The 15,652-nt window shown below is 38.2% G+C and overlaps 1 protein-coding gene across 6 annotated transcripts in view; it reads left to right on the top strand.

The window, feature by feature from the left end:
• The window catches only part of RAB27A (RAB27A, member RAS oncogene family), an 84,972-nt gene that overhangs the window by 37,822 nt on the left and 31,498 nt on the right, over nucleotides 1-15,652 (top strand). For 3 of the 6 annotated variants that reach the window (XM_054451951.1, XM_054451948.1, XM_054451949.1), the window contains one exon: nucleotides 15,343-15,517. In XM_054451951.1, coding sequence (XP_054307926.1) covers nucleotides 15,365-15,517 — 153 coding nt within the window. In that variant the 5' untranslated portion in view covers nucleotides 15,343-15,364. Of the gene's footprint in view, nucleotides 1-1,267; nucleotides 1,363-11,827; nucleotides 11,917-15,342; nucleotides 15,518-15,652 lie in introns of those variants that run through there. The other 3 variants (XM_054451950.1, XM_054451953.1, XM_054451952.2) reach the window with 2 other exon arrangements.

The raw sequence follows: 15,652 nt of genomic DNA, 5'->3' as shown, positions 1-15,652 counted from the left end.
ACTGACTGTGAAGACACTGATCTGCTATGAAAAAGAAGTAGCCGAAACCTAGAATAGCCCTTTCATGCTTCTAGAAGTCAGACAACAAGCTTCCCAAAGAATAATCTCTATAGTGATCTGTAATAAAATGTTATGATGCAACATGTTGTGTTCATTCTTTATTGCTCAATTGACTGTTGTAACAGGATGAAAGCAAACATCTGCTGAAACATGTGCCTGAGCCTTGACTGCCGTTTATTGAATGTAGTTCACGTGTGCTTCCTTAAATAATTTCACAATAGACAAATTAATCCATTCTGATTAAGAAAAGGAGAGAAGTCTAGTACAAAGTACGGTCTTCTCAACTAATAATTATAGGAATTCCAAATAACATGTATACATTAAAGGCAGCCATAAATAGCTTAACAAAGTAGCATAAGTAAATAACTTGGAAGTCTCTAAATTTGGTATATAATTTATTTGACTATATACTTCTTTTTATTCCAGTTTTTAAAAAACATAATAGAAGGAGTCCAGGCGTGGTGGCTCACGTCTGTAATCCCAGCACCTTGGAAGGCTGAGGTAGGCAGATCACTTGAGGTCAGGAGTTTGAGACCAGCCTGGCCAACATGGTGAAACGCCATCTCTACTAAAAAATACAAAAATTAGCTGGGCGTGGTTGCGCAGGCCTTTAGTCGCGGCCACTCGGGAGGCTGAGGCATGAGAATTGCTTAAACCCGGGAGGTGGTGGTTTCAGCCCGGGCATGGTGGCTCATGCCTGTAATTTCACCACTTTGGGAGGCTGAGACAGGAGGATCACTTGAGCCCAGGAATTCAAGACCAGCCTGGGCAGCAACATAGTGACACCTTGTCTTCCAAAAAGAATTAAAAAGAATTATCCATTTTTGGTGGTGCATACCTGTGATCCCAGCTACTTAGGAGGCTGAGGTGGGAGGATTGCTTAAGCTGGGGAGGTCAAGGCTGCGGTGAGACATAATTGCGCCAGTGCACTCCAGCCTGGGTGACAGAGTGAGACCCTGTCTCTAAATAAATACACTTAATTCCTCTTAAATTCCACCAAATTTGATGTTATGCAGACCACATTTAGTGATCACAATGCAATAAAATTAGAGATGGACAACAATAATAGCAAAAAAGCCAACTGTAATCTGACAGGCTGAGTTAGAAACTGGCTGGATGGCTGTGCATTGTTGTTCCTCAGTCATTTTGCATAAGCAAACGCAAGTCACACCCCATTCTATAAACAGCTGCTGATAGAAATGCAAACAGTCAGTTCTGAGACTGCATACTGAATAATAGGTGAAATAAGGAAAGACTTTGAGAAGCAATAAGAAGTATATCTGATTTGACCTTGTCCATTAGGTGAGTTTCCTTTCTTTTTTTTTTTGTTCAGTTAAAGAATATGATATTTAGGGAACATTTAAACATGTGTTGTAAATATATATTAATGGAGACAGTAGACTTGACAAATACCAAAAAGATCTATATATAGCTGGCTGTCTACAGCTTATTGACAACAAATGGAAGAAGCTAAGAATCCTGGCATCATTGATTTAGTGGTATGAAAACATCAGGAAAAGCCTTGATTTTTCTGAGCCTAGTTTAATGTTTTTAAAAGAACTAAGTTGGTATATAATAAACATATTTATAGATACTAATATTTTAAACACGTGACCTATTTGTATCAGAATGCTACCTTTTCATTAACATTATGGTGAAACCCAAACTGGCATAGTATTAAGAAACACTTGGTTTTCCAGAGTGGCTCTTTTCCCAGACTTTGCAGGGGAAAAACTCTTCCTGATTGGAAAAGTGGGAGTCCCTGAAGACACAGCAGCATTATGAATTTATTGAGGAGGGTTGAACACCTTGAAGTTGATATAGCAACTCAGTGTGTTACGAGAAAAGCACTAGTATTGTTAGTTTCATGTCACTTTTTGCACATGCAAACTGGAGTTTGGCAACAGTACGTGGAGATGAGGGACAGGAAAGCTAGAAGAGGAAGAAGACTGTAGAGAGGCTATGGCACCCAGATGATGGTTGGAAGTGAGGCTGTTGGAATACAGCATGGGGTGTGGTAGAGTGGATGTTTGACTATGGAAATGAAAATCAGCTGTGAAGAGATGGAAGTCCTGTGTGCTTTAGCATGCCACCGTGTACCTGAAGAACATATTCCTGTGGGCAGAGAATGTAGCTGCTTAAATGTGGTTAGTGCCTGTAGTCCGGGTGAGGTGGCGGGTGCCTGGAGTCCCAGCTGCTTGGGAGGCTGAGGCAGGAGATGGCGTGAACCCCGGAGGCGGAGCTTGCAGTGAGCAGAGATTGCGCCACTGCACTCCAGCCTGGGCCACAGAGTGAGAGTCTCAAAAAAAAAAAAAAAAAAAATGTGGTTAGTGAGGAAGAGGTTGTTGGGTAGGCAGGACAAGGGAGGCATGAAGCCATACCTGGTGCCTCTTAGTAGTCTTTGTAAGTATCTATGTGTCAAACTGATGGTACTCACATTCTCATTTTTTACAAAGTCAATGATAAATGCGCCCCTCTCTTCCCCAGTTACTGCCAACTCATGGATATTTGTCTAATTGTTTTTATTATTTGGACAGTCATCTTTAACATGTCTGGCTGCTGCTAATTCATCATTTTTCTTGGAAGGAAAGAAGTATCATTGCTCCTTCAGAAAGCAAAGGGTTTGCTTTTTGAATTGGTGCATTTCCCTAAAAGATTAACATCTTTCCTGTGTTGCAGCAAACAGAAAACCTGAGGAAGGTGAGATGCAAGAGTAGTCAGTCTGTGTTGGTCAAAGGCTTTCCATGCATGTTTCATGTTGTAGGAAGATGAGTCTTGGCAGATTCCTTGACACTGTTTTTAGGTCTGTGGTTTGCAACTTGGAAATTCTCTTTGCAATGTGAAGTCCTTTGAGTGCTATCTGATTTTTTTTTTGTTTTGTTTTGAGTGCTATCTGATTTGTAATTCTCTCAGTCCTGGCTGTGGTAGCAGTGCTGTCATTTCTATTTTTTTCTGCCTTTGAGCCTTGGGCCCACAAGTTTGGCGGCACTCTGAGATAACCAAAGCTTTTCATTTTACCTCTTCAGAGCTTGTTAATACCAGAATTCCCTGTACTTACCAGTTGGACTTGCAGATGTTCTACCTTCCAGGTAGCTTAAGTTGTTCCTGCTTTTTCATTTTCAGGAAATAGTTCCACTCCATTCTTTGATAGCTTTATGAAGTCTCAGTGTCATCCTGAAGGTAGAGTGGAAAAAGCACCAGGCTCAGTGCTCAAGCCTGATTTAAGCCTTAATCTGTCATAATCATAAGAATAGGTATGATTCATTGATCTTCATCAGGCATTTTGCTGTTCACTTTGTACAGGTAGGAGGTGGTATACTATTATTTGAATTTAGGAGAACTTGACTCCGAAGTCTGTGTTTCACTGTTTTCTATGTGCTCACAAAAAGCAACCACTCAGTGGGAGCATACTTTATAGGTTTTGCACTCATTCCAAATTCTTGGAGACTGCTTGCTTCTTGGTGGTGTTAAGAGGCATGTTTAGCTATGGGTTGAGCAGACTATTGGAGTGTCGAGTGGTTGTGTCCATTCTGAGACTGCTGTCAAATTATTTGAGATATTACTAAGCAAATCAAACAGCCACACCTGTTTCCACTGTATTGCCTATGTTTTACCAATGACATATATTCTATGTGTGCTTTTTTTTTCTATTACGCTATATCTATGAAGCAAGAGGTACTTGTCACAAGCTATAAGTACTATAAGACCCAGTGTTTTGGTGAATTTACCTTCCATAAATCTCTATAAACATTCATATTCTGATCCTGGAAGAGCCTTGGGCAACAAATAATGTCTTTTGGGTAAATGAAGTCAGTGGTTTCCATAAATTAAAAAAAAAAAAGCCGATATCTCATTTGAGTTATTGACATTGGTCTTCCAGAACCTTTGCTGCTTTCAGGAATCATTTCAATGCTCTCTTGTTTCCTAACATATAGTTGTTTGTGTTATTTGCCTACTGGGTTATGTTGGTCACCCACTGAGGTGATGGTAACATTTCAGAAATAGTTCATGGATTTCTGGGCTATGACTGCTTATTTTTTTCTTCATTCTGGTCTTTCTCTTTAAGAAAAATTATGAACATCTGGAAGATGCTGTTAAAAATGAGGTATGTTTTGGTGTTTTGGAAGCATTTATAAATGTATATACATATGTATTATATATATATCTATATCATATCTATATCATATATATATCTTAGACGAAGTCTCACTCTGTTGCCCAGGCTGGAGTGCAGTGGCATTATCGCCCGTGAACCTCCCAGATTCAAGTAATTCTCCTGCCTTACCCTCCCGAATAGCTGGGACTACAGGCTAATTGTTTTGTATTGTTAGTAAAGTCAGGGTTTCACTATGTTGGTTTTGAACTCCTGACCTCAAGTGATCCGCCTGCCTTGGCCTCCCAAAGTGCTGGGGTTACTGGCATGAGCCACCATGCCTGGCCTGGAAATGTATATTTAATTCAACAGTATTTACAGATAATTTTATTTTTTGTCTGAAGAACTCGCTATACTGGAATATCACCATCTGCTAGAAGTCGATCTAGCAGTTTTCTAGCAGTTGGTGAGGGAAATGGAATATTCCTATATAGCAGGTGCATTTATAAATATTAAGCCAAATGCTATACAACTTAAGATCTCAACAGTTTCTAGCCATGAACTTCTCTGCTGCCTCAACATCACTGTTAAGGATGGACTTATGTTATTATTATAAAACACTGTACTGATAGGAATGCACTTATGAATCTTAGGTTATAGGTGAATATAAAATGCAGTTATCTAAAATTCTGAATTTAGATAAAATCAAACTCATCTTTTAATAAGAAACAAGAAAGAATATATTCCTGTTTCCTTCTACTTTTCAAAGGTGTTAGATTTCCGTTTCTCTCCACCTGAGATTTTGCACAAACAAGACGAGCTCTTTGTTTATAACGTCATTTTTTCCACTCTTGACATATTAGGGAGGGCACAACCATATCTACGCACATCTAGACCAGAAGTTGAGATGAGTAAACTGCACGGAAGACATAGGCTGGCTCCACTTATGGAAATGGGGTTCCTGCTATTGGGCAGTATGCATCTTGCTTTTGAAGTGAAAGTAGCTGTGTTTCACCTCAGGGTGCAGGAATTGTAACGGTCTATGAGAGTTGTGGCCAGGGCTCATTTGGTAAATACAAGTGTCTCTACTCATGTATCTTGGTACATTATAAAATGCCTCTTCTAGCCTGCCTCATGCCGTGTGACTTCTCTTCCTTGCTTTTCGTGTCTCTGTTATGTGTTTCCTTCCAGAATGCCGGGTATGGGTCCACAGTGGAATTATTAAAACAAAAACAAAATAAAACAAAAAAAGGAAGAAAGGCCTACTGCTTTTTAATGTTAAACATAAAAGCACTGATAAGCTTTATATTTCTATGCCAGTCATCTGTATATGAACATTTTCTCCAAATGAATCACTGAACAAGGGGATGTTAAATTACATGAAAGAACATGTGATGTTATAATTCACATAAATGCTGATGTTCTGTGCTATCTGAAAAGTAATAGTTATATTCACCTACTCCTGTTTCTCTGCAAAAATAATTTTGTGCTGCAAGAAGTTAAGTCCATAAGCTACATAGGAACACTCAAATATTTAACCATTCTAAAAAATTCAAAATATTTTCAGATAAAAAATTCTTTATAATATACCTTATGTTTCTCTTTATAAAAATTTCTCCTCTTGAGCTCGGGAGTTTGAGACCAGCCTGGGCAACATAGGGAGACCTCATCTCCCCCTGACAAAAAAAAAAAAAAAGCTGGGCATGGTGTATGGTGTTGTGCACTGTTGTGATCCCGGCTGCTTGGGAGGCTGAGACTGGAGGATCACATGAGCCCAGGAGGTTGAGGCTGTCTCTTTCTTCTCTACTGAGCTTTATGTGTTTTTTTTGTTTTGTTTGTTTGTTTTTTTGAGATGGAGTCTCCCTCTGTCTCCCAGGCTGGAATGCAGTGGTGCCATCTCTGCTCACTGCAGCCTCCACCTCCCAGGTTCAAGTGATTCTCCTGCCTCAACCCCGCTGAGTAGCTGGGATTACAGGCGCCCAACACCACACCTAGCCATTTGTATTTTTGTATTTTTGTATTTTTGTATTTTTAGCAGAGATGGGGTTTCACCATGTCAGCCAGGCTGGTCTCGAACTCCTGACGTCAAGTGATCCACCCTCCTCAGCCTCCCAAAGTGCTGGGATTACAGGTGTGAGCCACTGTGCCCGCCCAAGCTTCACACTTTTATTCCTTTTGCATGTTTATTCCTTCTGCATCTTTGTCAAACATGTGACTTAGGATATGAATTTTGATGTCATATTGTGTTATGTTTAAGAGAGAAGCTTAAAATGTTCAGAAAGATTGACTTATTTGAAAACCCAAAGGCAGGTATAGTTGTTGGGAGAAGTTAGACTGGGACATGGCTAAAACTATAAGGTCTAAGGTAGGCAAGAGTAAGAGATTTTCCACATTGAATATAACTGAGTTGGATCCCCATTGTACCCTGGCACCCAGCATATAATAAGTATTCAATCAATATTTATTGAATGAAGGAAAAAGAGAACAGGCCAGAAGTGTCCTTACAGAGACATGATGTCAGAGAAAATAATGTTTTTTTTTTTTTTTTTGAGATGGAGTCTTGCTATGTCGCCCAGGCTGTAGTGCAGTGGTGCGATCTTGATGTTATTCTCCTGCCTTAGCCTCCCAAGAAGCTGGGATTACAGGTGCCTGCCACCATGCCCAGCTAATTTCTTGTATTTTTAGTACAGACAGGGTTTCACCATGTTGGCCAGGCTGGTCTTGAACTCCTTACTTCAGGTGATCCACCTTCCTCGGCCTCCCAAAGTGCTGGGATTACAGGTATGAGCCGCTGTACCTGGCCTCAAATAATCTTATTTGAGAGGAAAATACTTATTTGAGAGAGAAAGGGCTGAGCAATTCTACAGGTAAATGAAAAATTTCATGATTGCTCTGCTTGCTTTTCATTTTGAAACCATAGGAAAGAAAGATGATTTATGGTATATGGTACAAGTATTAAGAAGAGTTATTTTTTTTTTCTTGGATTTGCAGTGACCAACAAGAAGCAGACAAGCTCCCAATTTATGACTTCTGTCCTTGGCAGAGCCCATCAGGATGAAGGGCTTCTTGATAGACGGGCTCTGAGGACAGAATTACAGATCCCTCAACCCAAGTTCTCTGAGAGCCCAAGCCTTAATTGTAAAGCATTTTATCACTGCTATAACAGCTGGCACTGAAGAAAACTTTTGATTCTTGAATTCAAGCAGCTATAAGTGAGGTTTCTCGCTCTGAAGGAAGGAATACAGACAGAAGAAAAGTATGCATACATGACTAGAATTTAGGAGACTTGAGATGTAGATTAGCCCCATGTCTAACTAGCTGGTTTATTTCAGACTATTCATCCGCCTTCTCTGGGTTTCAGTTTCCTCTTCTGGAAATTAGAGCATTCAACTGATGGGTACTCCTAGGTCTGAAATTACCAAAAATCACCCAGATACAACTCATTCTTAGATTGGAATGCCAAGATAGATTTTGTGATGGACAGGGCACCCCAAAATCATTGTACTTAAATTGAATTTCTTTCTATGATTTTTCTGAAGGTTCAGGTACTGGTTACATTAAGAATAGGCTATAAAATTACATGCCTTGCTAATGAAGAACTTGGTGAAACTATTAATAATAGTGTTTTTAATAAGTCTCAATTATTGAACACTTAGCACAGGGCAAACAATGTGCTAAAAGCTTTCTGTGGGTTATCTCACTTAGTCCTTAAAACAACTCAATGAGATTAGTACTGTTATTATCTCCATTTTACAGTTTAAAGAATAAGGCTTAGTTTAAAAAACTTGGATCAGATCATACAAAGTAAAAAAGTCAGAATTTGAACTCAAGCCTATTTGCCATCACAGTGAGAAAACATCACTCTCTATATGGTATGAGTCTTGTCCAGACATGAAGTTCTTTTTAAGGATGATGAGCAGATAAAATAAAATCAAGTATATTTATTACATGTAGCTGTTCAGTTAGTATTATTCCTCCCCTTTCTTTTGCTCTGTACTAGATATGAGTAATAGAGGGAAAATTTGGCTTTCAGAAAATGGCTGACCTATCTAGAGTAGTTTTAGAATGATTCTGCCTAATAGTGGGGGATCCTAAGGTTGGAGTCTATGATTCACTTTAATATGACACTTCATGGAAAATCTGGGCTGTGATATGTCTGTGTGTGAGACAGAGAGAGAGAAATAGAACTAGATCTTTTCCCTTTGCTCTTGACTAAATCTACTCTCTTCTATCTTATTTCCTAAAAAACACTTAAAAAGTATTTTTAAAAACATTTAAAAACCTTTAAGTGTTTTTTCCTTCAACTTAAGTTCAGGGGTACATGTGCAGTTATTTTTATTTATTAAATAAATTTATTTAAAGATGGGATGTTAATCTGTTGCCCAGTCTACAATGTAGTGATGTGATCATATCTTACTGCGGCCTTGAACTCCTGGGCTTAAGCAATCCTCCTGCCTCAGCCTCCCAAGTAGCTAGGACTACAGGCTAATGCCACCACACCTGCCTAATTAAAAAAAAAAAAAAAATATATATATATATATATATATATATTTTAAGAGATAGGTCTTGCTAGTTGCCTGAGCTAGTCTTGAACTCCTGACCTCAAGACATCCTTCTGCCTCAGCCTCCTCAGTCAGTGGTATTACAGGTGAAAATATGTTTTATTTTAAAAATAAGGAAGATGATAGACTTTCTCTCACCAGGCAATTAACACCACATAGTACATGTTGAGGAAATGGGTGTTCCTTGCTTTCTATTGTTAATCTGATGATAGTGAGGGTGGAGAGCACTTTGAAAAAATATTTGTATAAGGAGGAGAGAGAGAAGTGAGCTGAATAAGAAAGTCTTTTGCATATCCCAAATTAAGGTAATTCTTGACTTTTTAGAAGATATTTCCTTGAGGTAGATAGCACTTTTCTCAAGGCGGTACAGAATTTAAATATATAACCTTGGCTTCAAATACTCTTAGCAGATCCTTATTTTTAAAAATTAATTTTTGTTTTAGGGGCTCAATGTACTTTCTTATACTTCTAGGAAAGAAAAGAACATTGCCTGCATATTGACCCTTGGAAGCCAGATTTCTGGATGCTGCTGCTAATAACAGCTAATACTTACATAGGACTTACTATGTCCTGTGCACTGTTCCAAACTTTGTGTGTATACACTAGCTCAGTCCTCACAATAGCCCTCAGAAATAGCTTTATTATTGTGCTTCATTGAGTCTAAAATATATTGATGATGCATTCTTGACCTTGCTAGAAGATGCTAACAAAAAGCTTTTACACAACTGTATCTCTAGTGACACCTGATTTATAATAGCAATTGCAAGATGTCTTGGATTGTAAGACTGAAATGTAAGATGCACCCCAATTTTAAAGAAGTTAAAATAAGAAAGCATGTTAGAATTGATAAAATAGAATCTCTTTCCTGTTTTACAGATGAGGAGCCCAAGGCAAAAGAGACTAAATAAATTTTCCAAAGTTACATGACTGGACTTGAATACAGGTGGCTTGGTTGTAGAGTTTCTGCCTTTAACCTCCATTTTTTTTCCTGTCTCTCAACAATACATTGGAATTGCACCCATGCTAATATGTGGGTAGACTGGCCAAGACCCAGTTACTTATGCCCTCATTGAAGCACTTATGATAGAACAGCCCCAGATCTTTCTAAGGGAGACAGTGTATATGCTATGTATAGGGCAGTGATGAGGATTGTTGTGCTAATGTGTGTAAAGTGCTTGACATGTGGGCATCTGACCTAGGTTTCAGACCCATTTTCAGCAAGAGAGTGTCAGAGGGAAACCCTTGTGAACCGGCTTCCCAAACCTCAGTAGGCTGGAGTACGAGCAGGAAATGGTGAGCATACAACGTTGTTTGGGTGCCCCAAATGTCAAATTCTGGTACTGTGCGTTCTCACAGTTTACTCCTTCCTGAAATGAAATGCCAACACAAAAATCATTTATGTTATTAGATTTCTGTATTTGAGGAGTGGAGTATTTTCTTTCTGGAAAACAGGCCCTAGGAGTACTACTCAGGACCTGAGTAATAAATAAGAGAACAAAAATTATTTATATGAAAATATACCATCAATTGAGACTTAACATTAAGTTGTCTTCACCTAGTAGTGATAAGTAGTGATGAGAAAACCACGTATGGACTTGCAGGATGGAGGTGGGAGTATAGTCTACTATAGACTAGAATGATTTTCGTCTGAAAGAGGGGGTAATTCCACTAACTCCAGGCTTTCACTAATTGGACTGCAAGCTCAGATAAGAAGGCTGTCACCCTCAACACCATGCCCAAACCTTGAAAGATCTGTTATTTTTAAAACCTGCCTGCCCCCAACTCCCTTTATTTCTCTGAAATTTTCTTATTCTTTGGAATTCTGGTCTCTGTTAACCCAGACCAGCCTGGTCAGCGTGATCAGTTTTGAACAAACTCTAGACAGCCTCCAAATTTGCTAAAGGTTTTCCCCAATCAAAATCTTCATTGTTGGGTCATGGGTGAATGTTTTGCTGCCAGGTCTTTCAGGTAAAATGGGAGGTGAATTCTCAATCCAGGAAGCCTGTGTCACTCATCACATCTTTCCCTGTTATCTGTCATCTTCTCCTATGCCAGTGCCCCTTTCTCCCAATCCTTTACTGTACTCGAACACATACATGCTGTTCAAGTGTGATGATACAGTATATAATGGTGGAGATAAATTTTTGGATACAGAATATCTACAAATGAGGTAATTTAAAAATAAAATTTTAAGTTTGTTGGTTTGGCACAAGTTTTAAACACCAAACTGTTGTTTTTGGTGCTTCTGATTGTCATTTTACATTTCTAGTTTTGAATTGTTTGAACATCTGAAATTAACTGGAAACATTTCAGACTGTTTTGAACCAGTCTATATCAGTCTAAACCAGTAAAAACAATTTTATAGATAACTATAGTTATCAAACTAGTTTCCAGCAGTTTAATAGAGTTAGAACCAGTGTGACTCAATTGAAAGTAGATTTAATTTGTCAGCACAGTTTGATTCAGTAAAATATACTCAGAACCAACTAAAACTTACAGAAGCCTGTCAGAACCTGCATGTCCAAGTCAGAGCCTATTTGAGCTAGCTAAAACCAGTCTGAAGCAATTAACCCTAATTAGAATGAGACTCCAATAATTTTGGTTAGATACATCAGGTTTTAGCCAAAGTCAGAAAGTAGTTTTGTAGGAGAACCTCTTTTAACTCACCGTAAAATAATATGAACCAGATTCTTTTGAACAACTATGAACTTGCTAAAATGGATGGGTATATTTTATACGGATTTGAACCAGTTTTTAAGTTGATCAGAACTCTTTTGAAGTAAACATATCTGTATTAAATGAATTGCAAATGGTTAGAACCAGCCAAAAAGGATCAGAATTATTTGAAAGTGATCTTTGTTGACTCAGCCGACCACTTTGAGCTAGTTAGCAATCGTTTGTGCTAGAAAGACATGTTTTAAGCTGGCCAGAGTCAATATGAAATTTGTTCTAGATCTTCAGACCCAGTCTGAACGTCCACAATGGGGAGAATAAAGTGAGCTAACAGTTAAGTACCCAGTATATGCCAACCATTGTGCTGGGCACTCCATAAATAGTATCTCATTGAATCCTCAGAACAATGGTGTGAGGTAGTGTATATTCTTTTTTATAGAACAGAAACCTGGAAATCTAAGGCTCAAAGACATCCAAGTAATTGGTATCTGGGAGATTTGGGATTCAAACCCAGCTCTGCTTGACTTGGTAGTTTCCTATTAGGTTACCTTGTAAGATACCATACTACTGGTCACTTTAAAGCCCAATGTGCATTTATAACAAAAATGAGTAATGGATATGAAACTTGGGGTAGAATAGGCATTGGACTTGGAGCTAGGAGATCTAGATTCTAGATCGTGCAAATCAGTCTACCTCTCTGGGTTCTGTTTTATCCTTTAGAAAACTGAACCCAGAGAGTGGAAGGTCTGAACATTTATTTTCAGATCAAGAAAGCAGATAATTGTCTTAAAGATACAATCTGAAAAGTGCAAACTATGATTAATATTGATGGTGGTGTCTATACCTTCAGTTTGCGGTATTTGGTTTGTTAACAGTCCCTTTATGATTACTTGGTCAGTATTGCTATTGTGAATAGAAAACAAAACTCACGAAGATCATTTGTAGACTTACGTGTGTGATTACCCATGGAAATGAAACACATTAGAGATAGTTTCATTTAAGTCTTTGAATTTCACTTGTGAGTTTAGAGAATTCTAGAATATGATGCCATTGGTGACAGCATTTTTTCCTGTACCTTAAGTGATGTAAAAAACATAGTTATACCAGCTTTTTTTTTCAAATTAAAAATAAATAGGAAATAAGGTAGCCATAGTGTCTTCTTGCATCATTCTCACTGCAGGATCGGTATTGTTTTCTGCTGCTCCATTCAGTTTGAGGTGAAGCCCTCAAATGAGTCAACATTATCTGGATTTGCTTTTCAATTCTTAGCTCTTATTTCCAATAACTTAGAGCCAGGTGTGATGCTGTGATGTGACATGCTGTAATGTTGATGTCCAAGTTGTCGTTTTTTGGAGAGGAATTCTGTTATATGTCATTAATACTGGTGACCTACACTTGCAAATATCCAAGCTATAAAGATAGGTAAGGCATCATCTGTGAAGTGTCACTCTTTATAGTGTGCAAATAGAATTTTGAATGTTTGTAGAGGCTCTGCCCTTATTCATGGGCTAGCCATACCTGAAACGTGAGGTTGCAGATCTGCACTGAAGCACTCTGAGGAAACACACTGCAGTGGCTCTTGGGGCTCAGCATTCAGGAATTTTCAGCATAAGGTGAGTCCCCAAGTTGAGGATGGGGTGAGGGAGGCAACACTGAAAACCAGTAAATATTCTTGTCTGAGTTTTTATTAATTTTATGGATACATAGAAATAGTCCTACAGGAAGCACTGAGTATGGCAGCCAAGTTTCTGGATATGGGGCTGGGTAAAAAGGGGATAACGCCGGGAGTCAGTAGCATCTAATGTAGGACATCTGGCATGTGTATAGATGGATAAATATGTATGTTTGAATAGTCATGTAGAGTCGTCAGTGTCAATGAGATAGCTAGTTATTTTTATGATTTTCAGGAGAGTTTATTGGCATTGGCGGGGGGAATGGAGAGAGGCTGGTTAATGTGTACAAGCATATGGTTAGATGGAAAGAATAAGTTCTAATGTTCAACAGTAGACTAGGGTGACTATAGTTAGCAAAAATGTATTGTGTATTTTAAAATAGCTAGAAGAGAGGACTTGAAATGTTCTCAATGCATAGAAATGATAAATACTCGAGGTAATAAATACCCTAAATACCTTGATGTGATCATTACATTCTATGCATGTAACAAAATATTACATGTGCCCCATAAAAATATACAAATATTATGTATCAATAAAATTTTAATAAAAAAGTAAACCTCCCCTGGAGAGAGATCCCATTTCTAGTTGGGCTGATATTTTGGGTTTGAATCTATTTAGAAGGTAAATACAAATCATGAAAAGTGCTGATTGCAAAGAACCAAAAATAGCCATGGTTAGGTATTGCTGATATAAATGAATTTTTCTTCTTTAAGGTGGACTTTTGTTTTAGTCTGTATTGAAGAGCTGAATTTTTAACAGTTCTTGATAGAATACCCAGGTAAATATAGGTAAGCGAGCCCTTGGTTGTGGCACTATGGTCTCTGAGCAGTGACTGTTCAAATCCGGAACTCAGTTCCCAAGTGAGCAGTGATACTCCAGAGAAGACTGACTTAATATGTGGTACATATTAATAGTAATATGTAAGGAAGCAGGGACTAAATTTACTTGTGAAATAACAGTGTCTTTGAAGGAACCGTAATAACATGTGAAAATGAATAGAATAAATGAAATTGCCTAGATGTCCATGTAAAAAGAGAGAAAAGGCAAGGTTGTAGCACTAGGAGACTTTATTTTTTTAAATTTCCATAGGTTTTTGGGGAACAGGTGGTGTTTGGTTACGTGGATAAGTTATTTAGTGGTGATTTCTGAGATTTTGGTGCACCCATCACCCAAGCAGTGTACACTGTATTCAATCTGTAGTCTTTTATCCCTCACCCCCCCCCCACCCTTTCCCACTGAGTCCCCAAAGTCCATTGTATCATTCTTATGCCTTTGCTTCCTCATAGCTTCACTCCCACTTATGAGTGAGAACATATGATGTTTGGTTTTCCATTCCTGACTTACTTCACTTAGAATAATGGTCTTCAATTCCATCCAGATGCTGTGAATGCCATTATTTCGTTCCTTTTTGTGGCTGAGTAGTATTCCATGGTGTGTGTGTATATATATAGATAAAGAAATTGTGGTATACCACAATTTCTTTATCTACTCATTGATTGGTGAGCATTTGGACTGGTTCCTTATGTTTGCAATTGCAAATTTTAGCACTAGGAGACTTTGAAAAAGGAGGGGAAATTGGAACCACTTGCACTCTAATGATTACTGTTATTCCTTATAACAGTCTCCTTCCTCTGTTTTTCTTGTATTAGTTTTTGTTCTATACGGTCTACAGATAAGACTTAGTGACTGTTACCTTCTTGTTGATTATCATTCCCGCTTGGAATTTTTGTCCTAATGGTACTATAATATGTATGTTTTTATTTTTATTTTTATTTATTTTTTTATTTTGAGACGGAGTTTTGCTCTTGTTGCCCAGGCTGGAGTGCAATGGCGTGATCTTGGCTCACTGCAACCTCCACCTCCCAGGTTCAAGTGATTCTCCTGCCTCAGCCTCCCGAGTAGCTGGGATTATAGGCATGCACCACCACGCCTGGCTAATTTTTGTATTTTCAGTAGAGATGGGGGTTCTCCATGTTGGTCAGGCTGGTCTCGAATTCCCGACCTTAGGTGATCTGCCTGCCTTGGCCTCCCAAAGTGCTGGGATTACCTGTGTTAAATTAAAACTACACTGTTAATTACTATTTCAATAGCTTCTCATCTAGCTAGTTATTAGGACTTCAAGGATGGTAAACAATATGTATGTAACTCTCTTTTCATACAACCCGTAGATATACAGGTTAACATTAGGTGTTAAACTGAATATTGTTGTCACTTTTTTAATGGATAATTATTGTTTTCTAATGGATTTTAATTAAAAAAATTTCTGTGTATTTTACAGGTGAACTACTGAGTTCTTCATTATGTCTGATGGAGATTATGATTACCTCATCAAGTTTTTAGCTTTGGGAGACTCTGGTGTAGGGAAGACCAGTGTACTTTACCAATATACAGATGGTAAATTTAACTCCAAATTTATCACAACAGTGGGCATTGATTTCAGGGAAAAGAGAGTGGTAAGTTCTATATCCTTCTATGTAAAAATGTAATCGTTGAGTCAACATTTGCTGGTCTGTTTAGTTTACTTTGTAGGAATTAGGAGGACAAAGGTTGGGATCTGAAATTAAAGGTACATATGAAAGTGAGTTATG

The sequence above is a fragment of the Pongo pygmaeus genome, chromosome 16 (genome assembly GCF_028885625.2).
Source record: "Pongo pygmaeus isolate AG05252 chromosome 16, NHGRI_mPonPyg2-v2.0_pri, whole genome shotgun sequence".
NCBI classification, from domain to species: domain Eukaryota; kingdom Metazoa; phylum Chordata; class Mammalia; order Primates; family Hominidae; genus Pongo; species Pongo pygmaeus.
Note: the sequence above shows the minus strand (reverse complement) of the source record. Positions and strands in the feature narration are given on the sequence as shown.